Source organism: Trichosurus vulpecula, chromosome 2, assembly GCF_011100635.1.
Source record: "Trichosurus vulpecula isolate mTriVul1 chromosome 2, mTriVul1.pri, whole genome shotgun sequence".
NCBI lineage: Eukaryota > Metazoa > Chordata > Mammalia > Diprotodontia > Phalangeridae > Trichosurus > Trichosurus vulpecula.
In genome coordinates this window covers 40,350,248-40,376,717 of record NC_050574.1, presented here as the reverse complement: position 1 = coordinate 40,376,717, position 26,470 = coordinate 40,350,248, and the positions used below count along the sequence as shown (strand labels likewise).

At 56.9% G+C, this 26,470-nt stretch overlaps 2 protein-coding genes across 2 annotated transcripts; one reads left to right on the top strand and one right to left on the bottom strand.

Annotated features, from left to right (window-relative positions):
- The first annotated feature begins 967 nt into the window (after positions 1 to 967).
- On the top strand, positions 968 to 22,988 carry LOC118839675 (CLK4 associating serine/arginine rich protein). Its single transcript, XM_036747183.1, has 21 exons — positions 968 to 1,050; positions 8,445 to 8,557; positions 12,161 to 12,258; positions 12,786 to 12,887; positions 13,120 to 13,199; positions 13,350 to 13,434; positions 13,536 to 13,684; positions 14,652 to 14,748; positions 15,908 to 15,986; positions 16,075 to 16,148; positions 16,544 to 16,585; positions 16,747 to 16,965; positions 17,148 to 17,399; positions 20,681 to 20,896; positions 21,057 to 21,096; positions 21,438 to 21,498; positions 21,605 to 21,663; positions 22,230 to 22,276; positions 22,498 to 22,580; positions 22,670 to 22,694; positions 22,842 to 22,988. The coding sequence occupies exons 2-21, from the start codon at positions 8,459 to 8,461 to the stop codon at positions 22,882 to 22,884; spliced, it is 1,950 nt and encodes a 649-aa protein (XP_036603078.1). The 5' UTR covers positions 968 to 1,050; positions 8,445 to 8,458; the 3' UTR covers positions 22,885 to 22,988.
- A 966-nt stretch (positions 22,989 to 23,954) lies between these two features.
- Positions 23,955 to 26,233, bottom strand: ZNF296 (zinc finger protein 296). Its single transcript, XM_036746920.1, has 2 exons — positions 25,506 to 26,233; positions 23,955 to 24,852 (listed from the first exon to the last, which is right to left on the bottom strand). The coding sequence occupies exons 1-2, from the start codon at positions 26,158 to 26,160 to the stop codon at positions 24,002 to 24,004; spliced, it is 1,506 nt and encodes a 501-aa protein (XP_036602815.1). The 5' UTR covers positions 26,161 to 26,233; the 3' UTR covers positions 23,955 to 24,001.
- Positions 26,234 to 26,470: the final 237 nt, after the last annotated feature.

Below are 26,470 nucleotides of genomic sequence, written 5' to 3'. Positions count from 1 at the left end.
TATCCTGTAGGTAGCCTGCTTTGTATATATGTTTGCATTAGATTGTAACCCCATCAGAGTGCAAGACCCTTTTTGTATCCTAAGAATTTAGCACAGTCCTTGGCTCATTAATAAATGTTTATTAATTGACCGGAAGGGGCGGAGCCAGGAGTCGCGGAGATGGTCTGCAGTTTGGGGTCCTGAGAGGAGAGCCCAGTCTGACCTAGATCAAAAGTTGATAGAAAATCCTGTAAGATTCCGTTTGCCTCAGTGGGGAGGGAGGGAAGAAGCATTTATGTGTCGTTGTTGAGTCGTGTCCACCCTTCCTGACCCCATTCGGGGTTCTCCTGGTATTTCCTTCTCTCGCACATTTGACGGATGAGGAAACGGAGGCGTACAGAGTGAAGTGACTTGCCCAGGGTCTCACAGGTGGTAAGTGTCCAAGGTCCGATTTGAACTCTGGTCTTCCTGACTCCAGGCCCCGAACTTTGCACCTAGCTGCCCCTTGGACAAAGGAGGGATCTCCACAACAGCCCTACAAGGTGTAGGTACTAATATGGTGCCCATTCTATGGTGGGGAAAACTGAGGTTAAATGACTTGTCAGAGCTAAGCAGCACCCGAGGTCGGATTTGAATTCAGGTCTCTCCTGACGCGAGACCGAGCTTTTTATCCACGGCCCCACCCGCTGTCTCACGCAGGCGAACAAGCACATTGGCACCAGGTCAGTCCCCGGGCTGCCCCTCCCCCTCTTTCCCCTCCCCCAACTTCCGGTCCTCAGGCCGCAGCTCTCCCAGGAGCCCCGCAGGAGGAGGAGGAGGGCGGGGGCGTTGGTCACGTGGACAGCCCCAGCGTCTGCGCATTCCTCGCCTTGGCGTCCGCCCCCGGGAACGCTCCCTGGTTGTGCGCCTGCGTGCTCTCCGGGCCTCCGGCGCCATCTGGCCGGAGGCCCAGCCCGGGCGGAATCGCGGTTCTGGGCCTCGCCAGCGGACTCGGCCCCTCCCCTTCCGGCGCAGCGCGCAGGCGTACACCCCGCTTCCGGTTCCGGCACCGGTGGCTGCAGCGGAGACGCGGTGAGTGAAGGAGAGAGGGCAGCCGGGCCAGGGTTGTGGTGTCCCCGCCCCCGAGCGGCCATGGGCCCGAGACCCCGCCCGAGAGGGACGCGGGGCGGCCGGGAGGAGGAAGCGTCGTCGCCGCGCCCCCGCGGGCCCCTCCCCCAGCCACCCCCCAACGAGGATGGGGCCGCGCCCCTCCCCCCTATGCCCCCCCTGCCCACCAGACCCCCGATCTCGGGGCCGTGGTCCCACCCCCTGGTCATGTTCGCTTCCCTCACCGACCCTGGGCCTCGTACCCCAGCTTCCCCCTTCTCCACTGAGACCCGCCGTGTTCCCGTAGCCGCCCTCCACCAGGCCCCCCACTCCCCCACCCTCTCCCGCTCCTTGTCAGTGTTCCCCTAGACCGCCAGGCTCCCCTCCCCCCATTCTTCCCTGTGTCCTCTCCAGGCCCCCTGTGCCCTCCCCGGCTCCCCTCCTTGTTCTCCCACCCACCAACCTCCCCCGACCCTCCTGCACCTTCTTCCCGATGCCCCACTGAGACCCCCTACTTAGTTTCATTCTCCCCAAAATTCTGGAGACCCTTCCCCATTCCTCGACCTATAAACACTTTCCAACCAAATTACTCTCCCCCAGACTTTGCAGGGAGCATCTTCTTAGAGCCCCTCCCCACTTTTCCAGGAAAGCCTAGGTCTTCATCTCCCATATTCTTCCCGAGCCCTGTCCCTTCTCCTAAGTTCTGAAATCCTGCTTTGAACCCCTGGCCAGGAATCCTGGTCCCATTAAGACTTCCTAGACCCAATAACCCCCTTCTCCCACCAGGAATTCCTTAGTTCCTCATCTTGCCCCTCAAGTGTGCTTTTCCTTACTTGAAACACTTTCAAGGACCTGCCTCCATAAAATTGGTCCCTCCCCTTCTCTATCTCATAATTTGTCCAGTGTGACCCATCCCTTACACCCCCCTCCCCATTCCAGACTCTACCCATATAACCTAGGCTCTTCTCTGCCTCTTTGTCATTGCTTTTGGTGGGGGTGGGCTCTAGACTAGTGTTGTCAGACTCAAATGGAAACAGGGCCACTAATCCAGACATAAGGATCCCTTTGGCAGCACACTGACTTGGTTTTAAAATGTAATGTTTCTCTATGTGTTGTTATATTTATATTGATTTTGTTAAGTATTTCCCAGCTACATTTTAATGTGTCAAGTGCCATGCTTGTTTGACAGCTGTAGACCATTCTCTTTTCTGCATCCTTTCCCCCCATAGCTGAAACTGGATCCTCTTTTCCCCAATCCCTGCCCTCCTCTGGGGCATTGTGTGGAGGTACTCTTCTTCTTATTCCCTCTGTTGAGCCCCCTTCTCCTGGATCTCTCAACTTCCCTCTCATTTAACTAGATCCTTCCTCCTAATCGGGAGGCTTCCCATTGAGCCCCCTCTCTCCTGGTGCTATAAACATTCTTACATCCCTTCTTTTCCAGCATCCTTCCCTTCCCTTCTTTTGCCTTCCCCAGTATCGTCATTGGTTCCTAGGCCATCAAATGTCCCCTTCCCAAAACCTCACCAGATACTGTTCATCCCTTGGGGCTCCAAGTACTCCATTCCCCTTTTTTTAAAAACCACATATGTCCTTCTCTACTTGTTCCCACCCAGACCCCTACTAGGCCTTCATGGCTGTATCCTGCTTTTGACCTCAAACAAACGCCCTGCCCTGGCCCCTTCAGCTCTCTCTTAACCCTCAACAATCCATTTTAAATTGACAGATAGTTATTTAGTACTTAGCTTTGTGCTTGGGACACCAGGATAAGTAAAATAATCCCTGCATTGAAGAGGTGCATTCAGGCCAACAGTAGGAAGATAAAGAAATGTACTTAAACATGTTAGCAATTGCAATGTGATTAAATAATTAGTGTATATGTGGAGACAAAGAAGTACCTGAAAAATTAGAGTGAAGGGGATGGCCAGGGAAGGCTTCATGGAGGAGGTGCCCCCTGGCTTGGGCTTTGGAGGACGTTAGCAGATGGAGATGGGTGAGGGGTGTCAGCAGGTCTTTGGGAATGCAGGGGCACAGAGACAAGAAAGGGGAGAAGGTTTACTTTGGGGTCTCCTTGGCTTATGCAGTTGGGTCTTGGGTCATAGAGAGGGCTATTTCCAGCTGGATATTGGTCCTCAAAGGTTCATCTTTAGGTTTCTGAGGCATTTGCATAGAGGTGATAATTGAAGTCATGGGAAGAGATGAGATCACAAAGGAGAGAGGTTAGAGAAAAGCTGGATGCAGACACCCTTGGGAGGTATCCACATCTGGGAGGCCATAGAGAACAGAAACTGGCCGAGGAGCCTGAGAGAGTATCCAGAGATGGAAGAAGAGCTGGGGGTGGGGGGAGCCCCTGAATGGGAGGGGGACCCCAGAAGCTGGCTCTTTCGGACTATGCTTGAGCAGGAGTCTACTTGACCACATAGCTGCCAAGTGGCCATCCCTGGGGCCGGCCTGTTCTTGAGGAACCCCCAAGGTAGCCTTTTCACCTCTGTCTAGATCCCTGATGTCAAGCCTTAACTGCACCTTTTATCCTTTGTTCTATTTCTGTCCTCTGAAGTAAAGCACAACCCATCCAGGCGTCTTCTAAATGGCATTCCTTCATATCCTTGAAGACAGCTAGCATGTTCCCGTAAGCCTTCTCTTCAGGGCAAATATCCCCAGTCCCATATGGCCTGATCTCGGGTTGTCCTCAAGGTCCGTGGCTGTGGATCTCTAAATCACTGTGACTCCAGAACTGACTGCACTATTGCAGGTGACTCTCAGCTCCCCAGGCCCCACACTCTGACCCTTTCTGAGAAGGGTCACTGAGGGAGCTGCTTTTGTTCTTTTGACTTGCAGGCCCTCTACTGCCTAGATCGTCTTCAAATGAATTCTGGCCACGCCTCCCCATCTTTTGTTTGTGAGATCGGTTGCCTGGCTATGGGAGTTCATGTTTGCTTCTTAAAATTCGCTCTTCAGGCAGCTCTGGAGGCTGCTGAGCTGACCCCCTTTTGTGGAGAGCACTTTCCTCAAGAGGGAGCTTCCTATATTGATGGTGTCTCAGGCCTCATCAAAGAAAAAAAATGACCCCTATTAATTTAGTCCATGGTTGGTTACAGTCTCTCAGGGCCTTTTTGGATCCTGGCTGTTGCTGACTTGGTAACTATCCCAGCTTTGTGTGATCTCAGATGGGATCAGAGTGCTCTCCCTGATCTCTGGCGCACTGCTGTGGAGCCTTGCATCATTCCAAGTTATCATCAGACTAGCTTGGGGGTCTAGCCTTTCATCAGTACCAAAAACTTCTATCTCTCTGTCTTTTCTGCAAGAGTAGCATGAGACCTTGTCAAGTATTTGGCTAAAATCTAAATAAACTTGCATCTAATAGTGATAATAATACCCACTAACATTTATGTAGTGCTTACTGTATGCCAGGCACTGTGCTAAGCATTTTATTGTCTTTTTGGGTCCTTTCAGCAACCCTGGGAAGTTGGTGCTGTTATCCCCATTTCATAGGTGAGGAAACTGAGGCAAATGGGAAGTGATTTGCCCAGGGTTACACAGCTAGTAAGTGCCTGAGGCTGAACTCGAACTCAAGTCCTCCTGACTCCAGGCCCCTGCTCCACCTGCAGCAGGCTTCCGATTGACCTCATTAGTAACTCTGCCCAAAAAAGAAATCAAGTTATGCTGGCACAGCCTGACCTTAAAAGCATGATGTTTTATCATCATCTTCTTTTTCTACATCCCCTTTGTTTGCCAGCCTCCTCTGCCCTTTAACAGCCTGTTCTGGAGGAAGCTGTTCCTGGGACTGGTCCATAGTTAGCAGAGTCCATTCTCCTGTTTGGGAGATGTTTGACATTTGCCCTTCAGGAATCCCCAGTGGGGACTCTGCAGTTCCACCTGCCAGTCCTTTCAGAGGCTTGGGATGTGACCCATAAGATCCATGGAGGGCAGAGAGCTAGGCTTCCACTCCCTGTTAGTGTCTTTGTTCTGTTCTGGTCCAGAGATGGCTCTTTGGACAGAGACCAGAAGAGGCAGAAGTGTTTGCCTTGGATATCATCTGTCGTCCGGTTGGGTCCCTTCACTGGGAAGGGTTCAGCATGGCTGTTGGGCCTGCTGTCTCAGCATCACTGCTCCATCTCCCCTGAGCCCCCTCTTTTTCCTAGTCTAACTAACAATAACCTTTCTGGTTATTGTGAGCTTTCCTCCAGAATACCATGCTTGGAGGCTTTTTTGGTTTCTCACTCTTTGTTCTGTGGGTGCTTTTTAAAAATGAAGCTAGTTGAGGAGTTCCATGTGCAAACACATTGGTTTCTTTAGGTTCCCCCCCACCCCCTTTTTTCCTCCTCATTGGAATAGCTGCCCTTTGTGTCTGCAGAACTTCATTCTTCAGGGCTTCCCCTTTCTCTTGGGCTGACCTCCCCTGTAGAACTTTAGATCTTGCGATCCTTTGAAGTCTGTTCTTGTATGGTTTTATGGAGGCTGTCAGACCAGGCCCTGGTTTTCTCTCCACTGTCACATGCTTCTTGTTGAGGAGAATAAGATACTAAACAGAAAGTTTCCTTCATGTCTTCCTCTGTCTTTTGAAGAACAGACTTATTCTTTGGACAGGGCCAAATGGTTGATTGAAACCCTCCTTGACTCCTCTGATTATGCCTCCATGCTCACCCCCATCCCTGGCCATTTCTTGCTTCTGTCTAGGGGGTCTGTACTGTGTTAGGATAACCAGGGCAATTCTGTTTTTGTCTCTTGATAGTCGTGGAGTGTGTCTGGTGGACGGGTCTGGAAGTTGCTATGAGCCCTGGGGGAACCTCATGGGCTGGGAAGCAGCCTTTTCATTCGGGAAGCTTTAGGAAAGTGGGTGGAGCTGGAAAAATAGCATTTATAGAGGGCTTTAAGGTATTTTATGTAATTTCTCATTTGACCCTTACTACAGCCCTGGGAGGTAGCCTATTATTATCCTCATCTTACAGATGGGTAAAACCAAGGCTGAGAGTGGTTAGGTGACTTGCCCAGGGTCACATAACTAGGAAATGTCTAAGGTAGAATTTGAACTCAGGACTTCCTGACTCCAGGGCCAGTGCCAATCATTTGGTGTCTGGAAAGCAGGAAGTCAGATTGTAAGAGGGTCACGCCATGGGTGAATCAGGCTCCAGGGCTCAGGGATGAGAGGCCAGGGAGCTGGGAGCTGCTGAAGGAAGCAGACACGGCTGCCCTGAGGGCAAAGTCAAGTTTCATTCTGTGACAGGCAGGACTGTTCTAGGACAAAGGGCTTTATTTCTAGTAGAGCAAGGGTTTCTTGTGCACCTTGGAAGAAGCTTATTTTCATTCTTTTTTTTTTAAATTCAATTTTATTTTCAGTTTCAAAATTCTCTCTCTCCCCCTCCCCCTCCCTGACTCATTGAGAAGGTGAGAAAAACAAAACCCTAATAAATACATATGGTCTGGCACAACAGAGTCTTCCTGTATTAGCCACGTCCAAAAAAGACCAAAAACAAAACTAAGCTTCAGTCCGCACCCTAAGTCCAGGAAGGAGGCAGTGTTTCCATAGGAGTCCTCAGGGATTGTGGCAGGTCACTGCCTTCAGCTGAGTTCCCAAATCTTTCAAAGTTGTCTTGTCTTTGCAGTATCACACAACCACACAGTTCACTCTGCATCAGTTCATCCATTTCTTCCCAGGTTTTTCTGCTGTGAATAAATGTGCATACCTTTCCTCTTTCTTTGATCTCTTTGGGGCATAGACCCTGTGGTGGTCTTGCCTGGATCAAAGTTTGATTGGCTTTTTGGCCTAGTTCCAAATAGCTTTCCAGAATGGATAGACCCTTTCTTTTTCTGCTTCATGCACGTAAACAGTCTTTCCATGACCCTTTGCACAGGTGGTCTCCCATGTCTGCCAGGCACAGGAGACCACCTGTACCTCTCACAGTGCATTGGATAGAGTGCCACCTCTCTCTGGAGTTGGAAAACCTGAGTTCAAATCTGGCATCAGACACTTACTGGCTGTGTGACCCTGGGCCAGTCACTTAACCTGGCTCACCTGGCTCAGTTTCCTCAGCTGTAAAATGGGGATAAGAGTAGTATTCTTATTACCTGCCCAGGGTGAGGGTAAAGCACTTAGCCCCATGCATGGCACATAGTAGGCACTTAATGTGAGCATGCTGCTCACATACTGACTCCTTACTGAGGGCTTTCCTGCCCACCCCCCCTTCCCCCATGGGAACGACTTCCTTCTCTGGTGACTATTCGATATCTACCTGCAGGGCCTCAAAGGAGCCTGATACTTGGAGTTAGCTGGTACCTTCATGACCATCAAACCCAGTCAGGGTCCCATAGGGAATGAATAGCAAAAACAGGATTCAGATCTGAGTCTTCTGGTTCCCAAGCCAGTGGTTTTCCCAGTGTATTCTACTTCTGGTCCTTCTTAAGCTTTGTATCCTCCCAGGTGGAGTCTTCTTAAGTACAGGGAATTCTGCTTGCCTCTGTCTTTGGAGTGGCCCTCCCCCGTCTCACTCTAGCCTAGAAGTACCCCTCCTTCATCCCCCCAAATCCCTTTCGTTTTCCTCTTCCCCCACTAGGAAACCATCCTTCCTTATCACGGTCTGAGCCGAAGGACCCCCAGCTTCGGTTGTGCCTTCCTCCCACCTGTTTCCAGATCTCTAGGCCTGGATTTCCCTCCTCTAGCCCCAGGTCCATGGCCACCTGTGTCCTCTCAGACCTTCCCCCGCCTCCCCCATCTCCAAAACAATGCTGAGTTAGGACCCCTTCTCCTCCTGTGGTGCCTTCTGGGAGATGCTTTCTGGATCTCTGGGCCCTCAACTTCAGTTTTCTTGTCTACAAATTAAAGGGAAAGACAAGATGATCACGAATATGTTTTGGAGCTCTGAGGTCCACATCTTGACTCCCTTCCCCAAGTCTCTGCCTTCCTCCCTGGGGTGGTGCCAAGTTGCGAAAGGGAGTCACTTGCTCAAGCTCTGACCAGCCAGTTGGGGTAGAGTGGCACCCAGGCCCTCGCTCAGGTCACTAAGCTCTTTATTGATTTCTTGTCTCTGCACTTTCTGGCCTTGGGGAAATCCCCCTCTGGACCTCAGTCACCTCGCCTGTAAAATGAGGGGGAAGAGTTAAATGAGATGGCCTTGAAGCTCCCCTTTGATCTCTGCAGTCCCAGGCCTGGCCCTTTCTGGGGGCTGGGGGCCTGGCGGCCCCCCTTCTCAGCTCACCTCCAGGCTCTCCCTTCCCTTCTTTGGGCCTCCCATTCTCCAGCTATAGGCTTAGAGGGAGGGGGTGTACTCTAGAGGTCCTCAAGGGCTGCCCTGGCTCTGGTAAGGGGGCATCAGCCCTTGGGAGGGGGGTATCGCCATTCTCCCCAGACCTGTCCCTCACAGTCAGTTGCTGTCCACCCGCCACAGGCTTGGCCGCCACCATGTGGCATGAGGCCCGGAAACATGAACGGAAGCTTCGGGGCATGATGGTGGATTACAAGAAGCGAGCTGAACGCCGCCGGGAGTATTACGAGAAGATTGTGAGTAGTGGGCTGGGAGCCCCGGGGATGGGTGCCCCAAACAAGGGACTTAGAGATGGGGACAGTGGATGGGAGTCCTGGCTCTGCCACTTCATACCCTGGGGGCCATGTGCAAGTTCCTTTGGCCCCCTGGGCCTCAGTTTCCCCAAGTGTGAAATGAGGATTGTGTCCTCAAGTGACCTCCTAGGTCATTTCACTTCAAGCATTCTTCAAATATGGGGCAAGTGTGTATGTGAGGCATTTGTGAGAGGGAAAGAAGGGAGGCCCCAGGAGGAGGGACCCCGTTTGCCTTCGTTTAAGTGGGAAGGGGAAGAGGTGGCCCAAGAGCTGTGCTTTGGTGTGGACTCAGATTCATCCTGGCTCTGGGGCAAGGCAGTTCCCTTGAGCTTTTTCCATCCCTAGTAGGAGGCATTTGGATTCCATGATCCCCAGAGACTTGTCTGGGACTAGAGGACAGGCACAGAACTGGGGGCTCAGAAGCAGGAGGGAACAAGGGCAAGTGTCAGAGCTTCTAGGAAGCCAATCGTGGCCTTGGAGGAGGAGGAGGATTTGGACAGGGAGCTGGTGAAATGGGCAGAGGAGCGAGTGTGCCAGGAGTGGGGGATGAGGTGGAGTGGCAGGTGGGAGGGAAAGAAGGGCCATGGTTGGAGCTGGGCCCAAGGGAGAGCAGGTTGGTTGCTGGTAGATCTCTTTTTGGCAGTCCCTAGATTGAGGGGTGGGGCAGGTAGGTGGCAGAGTGCCAGGTCTGGAGTCAGGAAGACCTGAGTTCAAATCTCGCAACAGATACTTCCTACCTGTGGGACCCTGTGTGAAGCAAGTCACTTCACCCTTTTTGCCTCAGTTTCCTCATCTGGAAAATGAGCTGGAGAAGGACATGGCTGAAGGACCAGACTGAGTAGGGTTAGGAGTGGGGTCCACATTAAGGGAGAAGGTTTTTGTCTTTTTTGTCAAGTGAAGGATCATAGGATCCAGAGATGGAGGGCATAGGGCTTGTAGTTGGGCTTGTATAAGCCCCTTTTAGGTGAAGCCATCGAAGGCAAGGGCCTGAGGTTAGAGATGTTTGATGTGCATGAGGATTAGTCGAGGAGGCTTGACAGGAGCTCACACTTCAACGGGCAGTCAGTCAGTATTTATTAAGCACCTACTGTGTGCCAGCAACTGTGCTAAGTGCTGGGGATAAAACAAAAACAACCAGAAAGAAGTCCTAGTCTTCCAGGAGATACCATTTTACTAGGCCCAGCCAACCTGTTTACATATGGCTTACTTACTACAAGACAGACACAGAGATTGGCCTGTGCTCAGGGATAGGAAGTGGTTGACAGTTGTCCTAATGGTCCAGGGCCTCTGGTAGGGCAGGGCGGGGCAGACTCCAGCCCCTGCAGAGGCACCTAGGGTGGGGGGCAGCGGAGTGGAATGTGGGGAGGGAGTTCAGAGGCCTGAAGGAGGTTATCCCTGGGGAGGGGAGCGTTCCTCCTGCCTCCAGAGGCCACCTGGTCTGCCCCTCCCCTGGCCTTCTGTGCCTGTCTGGGCGAGGTCACCCTGTGCTAGGCATGCTGAGGCCTGGCTGGGGCCATCGGGCACTCTCCCCATCTGGACTCTTTTACACGTCTGCTCTCTGGCTGCGTGGGCTCCCCTCTGACTGCTGGAGGGGAGTTTCTGAACCCATGCCTAGGCCTCTTTTCCATTTTCTCTCAGTAGATTCAGCACAGCACATCCTAACTTGCCCAGAGCTCTTTGGCCACAATTCTGTCCTCTAGTACGTTGTAGGGATCCTCCTGGTGAGAAGAGAAGGACCTCGAGGAGGCACTCTTAACCCCTGCACTCCAGGATGCCCCCCTTCCTCTGCCTTCCTGCCAAGAGGCTCTCTGGAGGCAGCCCAGCTCTGGTTGGTTTTCTTCCCCCCAAGCCTAAATTGTGTCTTTACAGCCTGCTCCGAACTCTGGCCTCTGGAACCAGAGAGAGTCCGTTACATCCCTATTTCATATGAGAACTCTCAGGATACCTGAAGCTGTCTGACCCGATCCACCTCAGCTTTCCCTTCTGTCCCTTAAAGTTTTGTTGTTCATTCGTTTGCTCACTCACGTCCGACTCTCCCTGACCCCATTTGGGGTTTTCTTGGCAAAGACACTAGAATGGTTTGCCATTTCCTTCTCCAGCTCATTTTCCAGTTGAGGAAACTGAGGCAAACAGGGTGAAGTGACTTGTCCAGGGTCACACAGCTGTTAGGTGATAAATCTCCCTGGCTCTGGCCCAGTGCTATCATGCCACCTACATGCCCTTAAATATAAATCAGTAAATCCAGAAAGCATTTTTAAAGCTCCTACAATGTGCAGGCTCTCTGCTGGGTGCTGGGGATCCACACACAGTGGGGAGAGTAAAGCGGGTCGTTTTAAGCATTGCCAGTCTCCCAAGGGTCATAGGGTCCTTCCTGGCTAGGGTCCTTCTTGACTGGGGTCCCAGAGCCTGACACGTGGGACCAGGCGAAGGGGGGCAGACTTGCTCCTTCCCCAGGCCTGGATGCAGGGCTCTGGATCTCTCTTAGGGCATCTTAAGAAGGCATTTGCTGCCTCTGCCAGCTCTAGGAATCTTGAGCCCATTTCAGCCCTGTGGGCTTCTTTAGACAGGCTCTTTTATTGAGCTGTCCCTCTCCCATCTTTGCCTTGTGAATATGGATTTTTTTGGACCCAAGTGTAAGGCCTGGCTTTTGTCAATCCTCAGTTTCATTTTGTTAGATTTGATCTAACATTCTAGCCTGCCAGGAACTTTCTGGATCCTGCCTCTGCCTTCGAATGTGTTAACTAGCCTCCTCAGCTCTGGAAGTCACCAATGCAGATGTTCATGTCTGAATTGACCATAAACCAACATGAGTTGCCAGTGTGGCCTGACGGTCAGAGGAGCTGATGTGATCCAAAGCTGCTTTTCCAGAAGCCTGAGGTCTAGACAGAGGCAGGAGTGGGCTGGGGCTGGGGTGTCCATGTCCATCTGCCTGGGCATGGTATTCGTGAAGAGAATTGATGCACTGAAACCTACCCAGAGAAAGGCTGGTCAGGGGCTGGAACACATTCCTTATGTGAGGATTTCTTGTAAGAATTGGGCATTTGTCCTGAAGAAGAGATAACCGTTCTTAGATGTCTGAAGGGCTGTCCCCCAAGAGGGCTTGGCCCTACCCTGATTGGCCACAGCGGGCAGAACGGAGTGAGTGAGTGGTGGTCATGGGCAGGTTTTGGCTGGATAGAACAGTTAGAGCTGACAGCTTCCTAAGCACCAACGGCATGTGAGGCCTGGTGAGCTGGCGAGTGAGTGAGCCAGAGAGGGAGCTGGTGAGTTCCTCATCCCTGGAGGGGTCTGTGGCTAGGCATGCATTGGGCTGGTTGCACAAACTGATTTTGGAGTTCCCTTCAGGCCTGAGAGGCTGGAGTCCCTGCCTGAGGGCCAGCCCAGCATAGGAGAAGGGGGGCCATCCTTGGGGTCAGGAGCTCTGGCTTCCAGCTTTGACTCTGTGTCTCTTGTGCTGGACCTTGGTTTCTTTAGTCCTTGAATAAGGGGCATGGACTATGATATCCTGAGTTCCTTTCTAGCTCTGTGTCATCTCTATCTCTGCAGAAGAAGGACCCCGCCCAGTTCCTGCAGGTGCATGGCCGGGCCTGTAAGGTGCATCTTGACTCAGCGGTGGCCCTGGCTGCTGAGAGCCCTGTCAACATGTGAGGCCCAGGCGGGGCTGAGGTGGACAGCTCAGGGTTGTGGTGGATGGGCTGGGACCCCGAGGCAATACTTGAGGTCACAGTTGGTGGATTTAATTGTGAGGAATTTGGGGCACCAAGAGGAAGCATTGAGAAAGTAGAGGAGGGACAGGATGAGACCCAAGCAAGGTTGGGTTTGGCCAGAGCTTTGAGGCTGGGGCCCTGGGGCAAGGAGAGAGATCAGTGCTGGGAGGGTTTGAGGGAACAGACTTTGGAGCAGTGCTAAAGGCACTTAGAGATCAGGAGATATGACCAGACTCTTGCCTAGAGACCCTCATGTTAGCGGGGAGGGCCGGTCCCCAGGAGGAGTCACCTGCAGTTTGGCACTGACTGGCCGGGGCCTTAGAGGTCTGTGTTCTTGGGGCTGGGAGGTGGGAGAGGGGACCATCCACAGCTCCATTCTCTGTCTGGGAGCCTGAGAAACAGATTGGTGGGCCTGGGGCCGGGGAGATGCCCATCAAAGGTGCTGAGCCACTGGTGTCTCGCAGGATGCCTTGGCAGGGAGACACCAATACCATGATTGACCGGTTTGATGTCCGAGCACACTTGGATTACATCCCTGAGTACACACCACCACTGCTGACAACTATGTGAGTCTCTGCCTGCCTGCCCCAGCAGGGGTTGGATCAGAGGGTGGGGTTCCCTCCGCCTCCATCCTTGGGGGGCCTGGGCTGGTCCTGGTTGGCGCACCCCAGTGATGCTAGCTGTTCTCTGGGAGGTAGGCAGGGGTTATTCCCATTGGATAGATCTGGGAAACTGATGCCTAGAGAGGGTAAGCCCTGTGCCAGGGTTGTGTCCAAGGCCTTGGGGTTTCTTCCCCAGCTCTCCAGAGCAGGAGTCTGATGAGCGCAAGTGCAACTATGAGCGGTACCGAGGCTTGGTGCAGAATGACTTTGCCGGCAGTGAGTGATCCAGGGGCTGGGGGAGGGGCTGGAGGAGGGACCAAGCCCAGGGCCAAGGGTCCCCCTTACCCACTGGCCTTGCTCACACCCAGTGTTTTCCCTCTGCCTTGGCCACCATGCCTGGTCCACTTCTGCCCGGCTTGGCCTCAGTCTCTGAAGAGCAGTGTCTGTACCAGATCTACATTGACGAACTGTACGGGGGCCTGCAGAAGCCAAATGAGGAAGAGAAGAAAAAGTGAGTGCAGACAGGCAGGGGGCTCAGGGTGGAGGTGGGGGCAGAGCTGGGGCCAGGGCGGTGGGGAGGGGTGGCGCTGATGGGCCTCACCTCCATTCCAGGTTGGCAGAGAAGAAGGCGTCCATTGGCTACACCTATGAGGACAGCACTGTGGCCGAGGTGGAGAAGGCGCTGGAGAAGCCAGAGGATGAGGAGTCCCCTGGGGAGGAGGAGAGCAACTCGGATGAGGATGAGGTCATCCCTGATATCGGTGAGGCTGCCCTGCCCCATTCTTCCCGCCAGGGGCCCTTCTGCCTGTCATCGGCTGGGCTCAGGCCCTCAGCTGGCAGGTGGTAAACACCTCCTCTACACCAGGCTCCTGACTGTAGGCTGGGGGTGCCGTGAACAAGCAATGTGCCCGCCTTCAGGGCTCTCACGTGCTCCCTTCCTAGAACTTCCATGTGCTGTGCATGTAACACACTGCCCACACCTGGAGTATGCATGCGCAGATGGACATGTGTAGTACCCACACAGAATGCACATGCACAGATACATACCTAGGGTGTGCGTGTGCAGCTATACGCATAGGACACACATGTGCAGATGCACATACATGCAATGTCTACATACAGAATGTTCATGTGCAAACACACACCTAAAATGTGTATGGGCAGGTACACATTTGTGCATTGCTAGATACATACTGGAATGTGAATGTGCACATGTAGAATGTGTACGTTAATACACGTGCTTGCCGTCCCCACATCTAGAATGTAGATATGTAGACACACATACATGCAGTACACACGCAGAATGCACACACATGTATGTATCCAGTATGTATACCCAGGATTCCTCTACTGCTGAGGGCAGGCTGTTCTGGGGGGCCCAGGCAGGGTCTCCTGCAAAGGCTCGGTTTTGACATGAGTCTTGGAGCCAGAGCTTCTCAGAGGCCTGGGTGAGGAAGGGGTGCTGTGCTCACTCTCTAGGCCCCAGGCCCCCTGGGTGCCTCCCACCCCGCCATCCCCTTCTTGACTCCTGCCTCTCCATCTCTTCCTGATGCCCAGTGCCACCCCCTCTCTGGGGTGGCCTCGCTGGCCATCCCCTCTCTGGCCTTGCCTTCTCTATCACCTGTGGCCATTCTGGCAATCCCCTTGGCCCAGCCTTCCCTGTCCTTTCCTGCTTTTCTCTCTCCCCTCCCCCCCACCCCCCCCCCGACGAGCACTCTCTGTGCGCAGATGTGGAAGTGGACGTGGATGAGCTGAACCAAGAGCAAGTAGCCGACCTGAATAAGCAGGCCACGACCTATGGCATGGCAGACGGGGACTTTGTGAGGTGAGGCCTGGGGTGGGAGGACAGGAAGGAGCCCTGAAGGCCTCCCCCTTCTCCCCCTCCCTTCTGCCCCTCCCTTCTTCCCCTCCCCTTCTCCCTTCCCCTTTCCCCTTCCCTCTTCTCTCTCTTCTCCTCCTTTCCATAGGGGCCTGGGATAACTTTGGTTAGGTAGCCCATTCTCCAGGCACACGGCCCCTGCAGTGATGGCCTGGCAGCTCTTCATGGGGCATAAAGGGCTAAGGAAAAGACCCTGGCTTTGGAGCCAGCGGAAGAACCTGGGTTCAGATGACCTCTTTGGTGGTCTTGGATGAGCTAGCCTTACTGCATCTGCTCAGCCGAATGACCTTGGCACATTACCCTCCCCAACCTTGTTTTCAGTGACCCAGACCTCTGCCCTTGGCTGTCGGAGTGGGCCCATGCCCTGCCTCCCTCATCAAAAGGTGACCAAGAGTCCTGTGGTCCCTTCTGGTTCCACATCTGTGGTCTTATGATCCCGTGTCCCCATGCTGACCTGTTGGCCTTGGGACCCTCTGTTCCCTTTCCTGCCACAACCCTGCTTCCAGGCCTGGCTTGTGTGGGGTGCGCCAGGTGGTGGCCAGAGGCGAGTCACCAAGGTCCAGCCGGCCCGAGGCTCTTCAGGAGTGATGAGCTGTAGCTGTGAGGGTCAGAGAGGGAAAAGAGAAACAAGGAGCCCAGGGCCCAGGTTCAGGCCCTTGTTCTGTGTGACCTCACCTCTCTGGCCTCAGTTTCTTCAGCTGTACGGGACAGTAGAGAGTATAGAGAAGCTGGGTGTGAGTCCACAGCCCTGGGAGGGGGGGAGCTCCCATCTTGCCTTCTGTGGAGCTTGGCTAAGAGACTGGCTTATGGCCTCCCTCAGGCCCCCTGGGGTGCTGAGCACAGAGGACACCTTGGAGGAGGCTTAAAGAGAGAGCAGGAAGGGCAGGGAGACCATGTGGGCCTGGGGCAGCTGGGAGGGCATGGGGCCACTGCCCCAACTCCCGTGTCCTTGGGCCAGTGTCTCTCCTCTCTGGGCCTCAGTTCCCATCTGAAGAATGAATATCACTGGACCTGTACAACCTCTCTCCTGGCTGTGGCCAGACCTCCTCTGCATCAGTGGGTGGGCGCCCCTGCCCATAACTACTGTGCCCCTCTCCTCTTCTAGGATGCTGCGGAAGGACAAAGAGGAGGCTGAGGCCATCAAGCATGCCAAGGCCCTGGAGGAGGAGAAGGCCATGTATTCGGTGAGGGAGGGGTGCTGGTTGCAGTGGGAATGGGGCTGATGGGGAGGGGCCAGGCCCGCCTTCCCCCTCAAACCTGCCTTCCTCCCAGGGCCGCCGATCCCGGCGGCAAAGGAGGGAATTCCGGGAGAAGAGACTGAAGGGCCGTAAGATCAGCCCCCCAAGGTAGGCCCCTGCCCTCTGTCCTTGTAGTTAGGGGTCAAACTGCCTCCCACCCCTCCAGTGGCCTCCTGGGCTGGGTGTGTGTAGGACCTGATGAGGGACAGGATCTCTCCTGGGCTGATAGAGCTGGAGCTGGACCCTAGAGAAGGGCAAGGCAGTAGCCAGAGAGCACTAGTCTGAGGACCCTGGTTCAAAGGACAGTATCTGCACCCAGTGTCCTGGGTGGGGCAGGGGCTCCAGGAGAGGGCCTGGTGATCTTGGAGCCCCTGGGGATGGGAGGAAGGAGAGAATGCTGGGGTCTGCAGTGTCCCAGGGCACCTTCCTCTGGGCAGTGGGGCTGATCAGAGGGCTGGCCTCCTTGTCCCACTCACCAGGCCCTCCCTGTTTTGTCTTTGCAGCTATGCGCGCAGAGACAGCCCCACCTATGACCCTTACAAGCGGTGAGTCCCAGGAGGCTGCAGGCCGTCAGAGCTGGGCTTGGCAGGGGTTTCCCCCACGTGTATTAGGCCTGCTCCGAGCCTTTTGGGTCGGGCTTGTTCTCAGAGGACCCCTCAGAGGGTCCTTGAGCTCTTCTCATCTGGCTGCCCGCCCCGCTCCCCAGGTCGCCCTCTGAGTCCAGCTCCGAATCTCGCTCCCGCTCTCGGTCGCCAACGCCAGGTCGTGAGGAGAAGATCACTTTCATCACTAGCTTTGGGGGCAGTGACGAGGAGGCGGCGGCGGCAGCGGCTGCCGCTGCCGGGGCAGGGGCTGCGCCGGGGAAGCCCCCGATTGCCCCACAGCCAGGCAGTGGCCCCACGCCAGGTCGTAACGCCAGCTCCCGGTCGGTAAAGTTTACTCTCGCCTGACCTTTGACGTGCCCCGCTGTCTGTGCCTGTGCCCCTGCCCCTGCCACGGCCGCGGTGGGTGGGGACAGGGCTGCTCTTCCCCAGCTCCCCCCGCCTCCCTGGCCACCACTCTGTCAGTGACCCCGCCTGTGCCTCCCCTCTGCTCCGTCCCCCACAGCCGCCGCTCCAGCTCCTCTTCCTCCAGCACCTCCAGCACTTCCACCTCCAGCTCACGGTCAAGCTCCCGCTCTCGCCGGGGGGGCCACTACCGGCCCGGCCGACATATGCGCTCACGCTCCCGTTCACGCTCCCGCCGCTACTCGCGTTCCCGGAGTCGTGGTCGGCGGCACTCTGGAGGCGGCTCTCGAGATGGACGCCGCTACTCCCGCTCCCCTGCCCGCCGTGGCTATGGGGCCCGGCGGCGATCCAGGTATGGGGTTTACCGGAGGGGTGGGGTCAGGCAGGCTGGCTCCAAGTTTGATGAGAACCACAGTATTGATCATCCATTTGGGCCATGTTGTGGCCAGATTCCTTTGCTAGGGCCTGTGTACAGAGACCCAGCAGAGGCCCTGGGTGCAGATCTAGTCTCTGCTCTGGTTAGAGAGGAGAGAGACTGAACCCCTAAAAGTGTAGCCTTATGTGACATTAAGGCTGGGGGATTTCAGTGCTCCGACCATGCCTCCTGTGGGAGCCATCGGGAGAACAGGGAGGGGGCTGGGGCCATTGGAGAAGGTGAGGCTGGAGTTTTGCTCTGGGGACATTGGCCTGAGCCAGAAAGGGCTGTAGTGGTAGTGGGTTTCTGGGGTTGGTGAAAACCTTGGCTCTTGGTAAGCATGACAGCATGGAGCGGGGTGGCTGCTGGCCTGCTGGGGCAGCAGGGAAGACAGCAGTAGGGGCTGCAGAGACCGGAGAAGACCACCAGCCAGGGCCCTTAGGGGCTCTGAGAGATCTGATTTCTGAGTGACTCAGAGAAGAGAGGAGGAAAGAAACCACTGGTTTCTGGAGGGTTTGGAGCCTCTGGACCTGGAGCAGGGACACTATTGAGACTTGGGTCCCAGAAAAACTGTTGAGGGGGTTAGAACAGGACCTAAGAAGGAAAGGAAATTAGAGAAATGACCCACGTGGAGGTGGAGCCTTGTGAGGCCTAAGGGAAAGTGGGGCTGCTCCTGGGAGGGATGGGGCCACCCTTGGGGAAGCAGGGCTGCTTCTGGCGTGGGATAGGGCCACTCCTGGCTGGGAGGGCACTCTGGGTAGGATACCTACTAGGCAGGCCCTGAGCCTGAGGAGGGCCTGCCCAGGGCTCTGGCACCTGAGGACGGTGGCCTAGGAGGGTATTGTCTAGAACATCAGAAGGGGAGAGTGACACCTTGTGTTCAGATCCTGGCTCTGGGCCTCTTTCCTCATCTGCAAGACGGGACAGCGCACTAATGGATCTCTAGGGCCCCGCCAGCTCTGAATCATGTCATTGTTGCCTTTGAGGGACCAGTGGAGCAAGGGATGGATGGCCAGGGTCCAAGTTAGGGTGGAAGAAGGCAGGGTTTGGGCAGTAAAGAGGATGAACCTTAGCTACCACCCCGGGCTTGCTCCTGGGTGACCCTTTTAGCCTGTGTTCTTGTGAGATAGTGTGATGGAAGAGAGACTTGAGCTGTGTTAGTCTGATCCATGCTGGGATTTCCAGAGGGGTGGTGTGGGAAGATTACAGGGAGCTGTACCCTGGGAACATGGTGGCAGGGAGTGAGGCCACCAAGCCAAGAGCTGCTGGCTGCCAGGAGTCTGTGAATAGCCCCATTTCCAGAGAAGGTAGGGGAGTCTGGGCTACAGGCCTGAGTATTTTCCGTGGGTTCTAGGCAACATTCTAGAATGTATTATTAAAGGGTTGGTTAATGAATGCATAGGTGCATTGGCGGTCATCATGGGAGAAAGGCTCATGCCAGACTAGCTGCATCTTCTTTTTGACATGGTCACTAGACCAGTCTCTAGCATAGCAAAATAGATGGAGGACTGGCTGTGGAGTCAGGAGGATCTGGGTTCAAATTCTGCTGATGACATTTAGTAGCTGTGGGTGGATCATGTAATAAGATCTCACCTGGGCACAAAGTCTTGCTTAGGTGTTTGCTCTCTGGGCAGCGTACTAGGCCTTTGCTGAATGACGTTTTGATCACTGACCCTGGCTGAGGGTGTAGCATAGCTGGTGTGTGTATGTACGTGCATGTGGATGTGTATATGTATGTGCGGGTATGGCTGCATGTGTGTACACAGGTGGCACGTGTGTGTGCATGTATAATGTGTGTGCTGTATGGCTGTGTATGTGCATGACTCCATGTGTATGAGTTATGGGCATTAATGTGTATGTATTATATTTGTGTGTGTGCATGTATGATTGCATGTGCAGACTGCATGCGCGCGTGTGTGCACACACACTCGTGGGACAGGTTTGCAGCTGTACAAAGCCCAGAGATGAGCTCTTGCTCTGCTGCCCCTCAGGGCCCCTAGAGCTCTGGGCAGGTACTGGAAGGTGAGCATCCTGGCCAGACAGCCCTGAATAGCTTGGGGCTGGGTGACATGGAGCCCTGGAGGCTTGTGCTTCCACTGCCCTCTGTGCACATCAGACCTTTGGGAAGGATGTAGGTGAATCAGAGGAGCCTCCTGAGGGCAGCCAGGCTGAGAGGCTCAGGGCAGGCTCCTAGCTCTTCTCCAAATAGCTGGCGCTTGGGTGGTGCCTTGGGGTCTGCAGAGGGCTTGGCCTCTGCTATGGGAAGGAGGGGCTCTTAGAAGCTCTGGTTTGTAGATGAGGAAACTGAGGCAGCCAGCCAGTCACATAGCTAGGAGATGTCTGGGGCAAGATTTGAACTCTGCTCTTCACTCTGTCACTTGCTTAATTCCTAAGGATGAGAGTTGTCTGAGAGGGAGCAGGCTCGTTGTCTCTGGAGGCCTCCCAGCTGAGGTGGGCGGTCACGGGTCAGGGACTTCCTGTTTTTGTCTGGACTGGATGAGATGGCCATGACGGCTTGTGGATAGCTTTGTGCCCATACATTTAGGCTCGGCATAGGGAGCTGAGCATGCCAGGGGTGTTGGGGCATCAGGGAATGGGAGGGTGCCTGAGTGGGAAGGGGACTTTGTGGCCTAGGGAACGGCCAGGCGGTGGGGTTTGGGGTCCAAGCACCTGCTGTCTGTACAACCTGTTTCTATGCTCTCGAGGGACACCTTCTCTGGGCTTTGGTGGGGCTGGACCAGGGAGTATTTTCTCAGATTTCTTCCAGCTCTCAAGCCTGTGATTTGATGAATTATCAAGTCACAGGATGAGGAATAACATCCGTGTTCCCTGCTGTACAATGAGAGTGCTGTCCTCGATCAGGGGGGCCTTCACTTTGTGTGTGGTGGGCCCTTTGGGCAGTGAGTCTGGGGAAGCATTTGACCCTTCTCAGTGTCATGGTGAGATGTGTAGAATCACAAGGGAAATTGATTATATTGAGGTAGTTATCAAAAACAGTCACAGAGACCTCGCCTGATGGATGAGATGGGCCCCAAGAGGACAAGTCAGTCACCTGGAGGCAAGGATGGGGCTGGGCCTTGGGGGCAAGGGCTTTGGCTGGACAGATCTCGTGGTCAGAAATGCTTTCTTCTGGATGTCTTTGGGAGGTGGGCAGGTGGGCCTGGGGTGCCCAAGTGGGTCTAGGTCCCTGTGGCATCCTGGTCATTTGTCTCCCCCAGGAGTCGCTCCCGATCAGGGGAGCGCTACCGCCGAGGGGGTCGGGCCCCACGGCATCGGAGCAGCAGCCGCAGTAGCTGGTCACCCAGCTTGTCCCGCAGCCGCAGCCGCAGCCACAGCCGCAGCCGCAGCCGCAGCCGCACCCACTCACCGTCGCCCTTGAGGGAGAAGCTGACGAGGCCGGCGGCGTCCCCGGCAGTGGGGGAGAAGTTGAAAAAGTGAGCCGGGGGCAGGTGGGGGTGGGACGAGGCTGGGTAGGGGTACCCATAAAGGAACCTGGCCTGGGTGGGGGGCATGCAGCCACTAGCAGACATAGGGTGCCCACCTGGGGGGCCTCCTGAATGAGGCCAACCCCCCTTCTCCTACCCCCCCATCCAGGGCCGACACAGCTTCGGGTAAAGAGACAGGAGCTGCCAAAGTCAGTAAGAATTTGGAACTCGCCCGTCTAACTCCCAGCGGCGGCACCACCCAGAGCCAAGCGCCTACAGTGGGGATGGGGTGGGGGCAGGGTGTTGGGGGGTGCCCCCAGGGCAGGATCCCAGGGCTTGTTGGGGATGGAGCCCCCCCAGCTTAGGTGCCTCTAAGACACAGGGTGGTGCAGACACTTGGGCCCTGGCCCCACTCGGGGTGGTCACCTCTCCTGAGGGCCTCCCCCTCCCCTTCTCTTCCTACCTCCTTCAAAAGCCAGGAGCTCTGTGATGAGGTTGGAGGAGGAGGGCTGAGCACCCACCACCCCTCCCCTCTCTCGTTTCCCCACAGCCCAAGCTGACCCCACAAGAGAAGCTGAAGCTGAGGATGCAGAAGGCACTCAACAGACAGTGTGAGTGAGGGCTCCAGTGGCGAGGAAGAGAGGCTGGCTGTGAGGCAGGGAGGGGGGGAGGCTGGCCACTAACCCCAGCCCTCCCCATGTCCCTTTGTTCCTCTAGTCAAGGCGGATAAGAAGGCAGCGCAGGAGAAGATGATCCAGCAGGAGCATGAGCGGCAGGTGAGGACCCCTTGGGTGAGGGATCCTCTGTGGTGGGAGAAGGCAAGCACAAATTTATGGAGCTCCTGCTGTTTGCCAAGCGCCAGGACTACCCAGACAGCAATGGAGTAGAGAGGGCTGGGGCGCAGCATGTTCATTGCAGTTTATGCCAAAGGCGTCCCTTTGGGAGGCCCTGACAGCCGAGGCAATTGGAGAAGGCCTCCCCTGGAGAGAGGGGCCTTTGGATGGCACTTGGAAGGGAGCTGGCAGTAACAAGGCCATGCCCGCCAGGGCACAGGCTGGCAGGCCAAGGGTGGACTGGGCCTGGGGAGAGATGAGGGGAGGCCATCTAGGCACAATGGGCAGCGTGGAGAGAAGGGGAATGGGCAAGGAGCAGCCTTCTCAAGAAAGAGGGCATGTGGACAACTGTTAGTCATGGAGGCTGAGAGACAGGGAGAATCGAGGTTGCCTCCGGAGCAGCAGTGCTGGGATGCTGGGGAGAGGGAGCTCCTGAATCTGGCAGGGGTCTAGGAGGCTTGTGATGGGCAGGCGGGCAGGCACCACTCTCTGAAAAGGATCTGTTTCAGGAGCGAGAGGATGAACTCCGTGCTATGGCCCGCAAGATCCGCATGAAGTAAGACCTTCCCTTCTTCCAAGCCCCTTTCTCTTCTGCCTTGCTTCTTCTACTGGGCAGCCTGCCCCCTTCCCCATGCCTTACCCCCCCAGCCTGCCCCCTCCCCTGTGCCTCACTCCCCCATGCCAGGCCACCCCAGCTTGTCCCCTCTCTCATGCCTCACTCCCCAGCCTCGTGCTGTTCCTGTTCTCCTCACTTTTGTCTCCTCCTTTCTCCCTTAGGGAACGGGAACGGAGAGAGAAGGAGAGGGAGGAGTGGGAGCGTCAGTACAGCCGTCAGAGCCGGTCCCCATCCCCCCGATACAGTGAGTCCCTTGGCTGGGCTATGGTGGGTGAGGGGGGTAGCTTCTCAGTGGGTCCCCGCCCAACCCATCCTGTCTACCTTCCCTTTCAGGTCGTGAATACAGCTCATCACGGAGGTAAGGCCAGGCCAACATCCAGCTTCCCCAAGGTGGCCCAAGGCCGTGATCTGCCTGCCCCAGCGGTAGCCCCCTCCTTGTCCCCGGTGGGTCCCCTGGCTCTTCCCCCTCTGATACTCAAGTGCTGTCTCTTTTCCTCTGTCCTAGGCGCTCACGATCCCGTTCTCGAAGCCCTCATTACCGCCACTAGTGGGATTGGGGGGTGGGAATTGGGGAGGGGCTGGAGCCCCTGCCCAGGGATCAGTGCTGCTGGGTTTACCACTTGTTTGTGGAATAAATTAGAAGAGTATTTAATATTCCTCTCATGGCCTGCTGTGTGTGTTGGAGGGCGGGGGAACAAGGCTGGGACCACCATGGAGACATGAGGATGAGGCCTGGCACACCTGGCCAGAATGGGATAGGACAGGGAGCTGCTGGGATCTGCTGGAAACTGAGGCAGAGAGAGGAGCAAAGCCAGAATTGGAGCCCAAGTCCTCAAGGTTCTTAGAGAGCAGCCTTTCTGTGTGGGTGCTGGTCAGCGCCTGCATGTTGGGGAGCTGGGGCCTGGCATATTTGGCAGGGTTTAGGCCCCAGAGGGGTGCTGTGCAGAGTCTGAGCCTGTGCCAGGGAAAGCCTGCCTGTTTATCCTTTTCTGGGCTTGGGCAGGTGCTGCTCTAGGGCTGGGCAGAGGCCTTCCAAAACAGGGACAGTTGTGCACGCCCAGGAGTCTGGGCCATATTCCCATGGAGTCGCCCATCCCAGAACGGCCTGAGGTGGGAATTGGAGGACCCCTGAGTTGTCTCCATTTCTGCCAGTGCAGTGTTGGGATGACAAAACTGGGGCTAGCCTGGCCCTAGGGAGGAGATGTTCCCCAAGGTCCCCTTGCCACTACTGAAATAGGCTTAGACAAGCTTGGTCACCTGGGCCTCTCAGTTTGTCTAGGGGAGAGGCAGAGACCAGGCCTCCTTAACCATGGCCCCATAACATTTAGTGGGGTGAGAGGGGGACCTCTGCCCTGGGGGCCCTTGCAGGCCCAGGCCCCTTCCCGCCTCTCTTGCCCAAGCCTCGCCCACGCCGGAACCGGGCCCACCGCTTTCCGTGCCAGCCTGGCCCAGCCCCGGGCAGCAGTGGTGGTGGTGTTGGTGGGAGCTCTTTTTGGCCCTCCCCACCCCCCCAAACCGGTCTGGCTAGCCACTGTCTCTTGGTGGGGGGAGGAGTGGAAACTGTCCCTACCCCACCTTTCTTCACTTAGTTGCTATAAGAAAGTAAAGAGTCTAGCTATTTCAAAAACTAGAAATGTTTATTACCAAAAATAAAAATAAGTTGAGTCATGGTTGGGGTGGGGGCTGGTGATCAGCCTCATGCCCAGGCCCGTTCCCCAGCTCCCCATGTTGTCGCTTGAGGTGTTTGTCCAGGGTTGCTCGGAGGCCAAAGGGTATGAAACAGTGGGGGCATTGGAAAGGGGGTGGGCCAGGTGCTGGGCCATGGGTACGCAGGTGGCGGGTCAGCTTGCTGCTCTGCGCACAGGCATAGGGGCAGAGTGGGCAGGCATAGGGTCTCTCCCCCGTGTGGGAGCGTCGATGGACTGTCAGGTTGCTGCTGTTTCTAAAGACTTTGCCACAGAACTCACACGTGTCTCCCCTTCTCCTGCCCACGACCCCTCGGCCCCCCCCACCTGCATCCTCCCCAGGACCAGCTGGCGGAGCCCCAGGAGAGCCAGGCTCTCGGCCACCCCCTTCCTCACTGCTGCCGCTGCTGGGCCCCGGGGGTGGGACCAGGTCTGAGGGGGCAGCAGCGTAGTCGGCTGGCTCTGGAGGGGCTGGGGCAGAGCCAGGCCCTGCCCGTTGGTGAGTGCGCAGGTGGCGGGTCAACTTGCTGCTCTGGGCACAGGCATAGGGACACCGGGGGCAGTGGTAGGGCCGTTCCCCCGTGTGGGTGCGCCGGTGCACAGTCAGGTTACTGTGGGAGCGGAAGCCTTTGCCACAGAAATCACAGGCATGACTTCGGGTCCGGATGGAGGCTGCTGCTGCCGGTGGGGCTTCTCCATCTTCACCCGGGCTAGGCCGACTCTGGTAGATGGCCAGGCCGTGGCTTTCCTGGGCATGGCGGAGCAGGGCCCAGGCACCCATGAACCAGCTGCCACAGCTGCTGCAGGAGAAGGCTGAGGGCTCTGGGGACCCTGGATGGGGAGCCAGGAGCAGACTGTTAATGAAAGTGCTTGTGTGCCCTTCTAAAATGCCGTGTCTGCACAGGTGGCAGGAACTGGTTTCCAATCCCGGTTCTGCCCCATAGTCTCTGATCTAAGCACTGGGTGCATCAAGGTTTTGGGTCCCAGCTCTCAGGAGGGCGTATGACAGAGGGCTGGGTGGGCCTTGACTCACTGACATCCCCAGACGGGGTGGGGGGATGGTGCCAAGCCCTGGCCTAGCCAGGGGGTTCCCAGGCTGCTGAGAAGGGAGTTTCCAAGAGGAGCTCCCCTTCCCCTGCGTGCATCTCTCACCTCCCTCCCTCCCTCCCCTGACTGCCTGTCTGGCGGCCGTTGTTGGTCACCTCTTCCAGCCCACCAGGCAGAGAGAAAAGGGCAGGGTGGGGTGGGAGGGGGCCGTCCAGGAAGCCGGCCCGGCCCCTCCCCCCTCCCCAGCAGGCCAGCACCTGGAGGACCCAGGGGCCCACGGAGAAGTGAAACCCAGGCAGTCAGGGCGGGACTCGCCACCGCCCGCCCGCCCTCTTCCCCACAAGTCCGGGCCACCCCGACACCTCCCCCCGCCTTGCGGCCAAGTGTGGGCCAAGGCCGAAAGGGGAAGTCCGGGGCGCGCCCAGCCCCCCACTCACCCGCGTCCCCGTCGGGCTCGGGGCGCCGGCCCCAGGAGGGCCTCTGGCAGCGGCCCCGCTTGTGCTCGATGAAGGCCACGATCTGGCTCAGCGGGAAGGTGAGCAGGCAGCGGCCGCACGTCAGCAGGTCGGGGCAGCTCCGGAGGGCTGCGGCGAGGAGGCGACCGGGGCCATCAGCCGGGGGGCGCGGAGGGGTCCGCGCGCACCCGGGGCCCGGCCGGCCGGGGGGCCACTCGCCAGCGCTGCCCGCCTCGGGGGAATCCGGGACGGTCAGGGCCGGCCCGGAGGAGGAGGACGGCGACGACGACGACGACAAGGAAGAGGAGGAGGCCGGTGAGACCGCGGGGCCTCCCTGGCCATCGGGTGCCTTGGGCCGGACATCGTCCTGAGCTTGGTCCCCGGGTCCCCGGCGGGGCGCGCTGCCCATCTTTCTCCGAGACGTGGCGCACGCCGGCGCCGGGCCGCCGTCGGGGCCGTACACCCGGGGCTCGGGCAAGGGCGGGGGCGGCGCGGACAAGGAGGACGAGGACGAGGAGGAGGAAGCTGGCGAGGCCGCGGGGCCGCCAGGGCCATCGGGCTCGTCGAGGGCCCGCGGCTCGGCCTCGTCAGCCCGGGGCCCCCGGCGGGGCACGCTGCCCAGCTTTCTCCGGGACATGGCGCACGCCGGACCCGGACACGGAGCCCGAGCCGCCGCCACCACCGCCGCGAGGCCGAGAGAGAAGCTGCAGGTGAAGTGACCCGGCCTGGCCACCTGGCGGGGCGGGACGGCCGCACGTGGGGGCCGGCGGCGGGCGCGGGTCCCGCCCAAGGGGGCGGGGTCAGGGACGGCCGGAGCCGGCGCCCCGCCCCCCGGGGACCGGGCAGCGGCGGCTGAGTGGCCAGGGCCATAGGGGAGGGGCCCGCCGTGGGGGGGTGGGAGGTCCTTCGGGCCCGCCCCCGGTATCTGGGCGGCTACTTCTAGTAGG

What these genes read in the sequence shown, in the direction of transcription:
- ZNF296 (XM_036746920.1), bottom strand. Translation starts at nt 26,160, where the DNA reads ATGTCCCGGAGAAAGCTGGGCAGCGTGCCCCGCCGGGGGCCCCGGGCT. An exon ending in CGAGCCCGACGGGGACGCGG is followed by an intron (nt 24,853 to 25,505) that starts GTGAGTGGGGGG and finishes CTCCCCATCCAG; the next exon opens with GGTCCCCAGAGCCCTCAGCC.
- LOC118839675 (XM_036747183.1), top strand. Translation starts at nt 8,459, where the DNA reads ATGTGGCATGAGGCCCGGAAACATGAACGGAAGCTTCGGGGCATGATG. An exon ending in CGTAAGATCAGCCCCCCAAG is followed by an intron (nt 16,149 to 16,543) that starts GTAGGCCCCTGC and finishes TTGTCTTTGCAG; the next exon opens with CTATGCGCGCAGAGACAGCC. An exon ending in GAATACAGCTCATCACGGAG is followed by an intron (nt 22,695 to 22,841) that starts GTAAGGCCAGGC and finishes CCTCTGTCCTAG; the next exon opens with GCGCTCACGATCCCGTTCTC.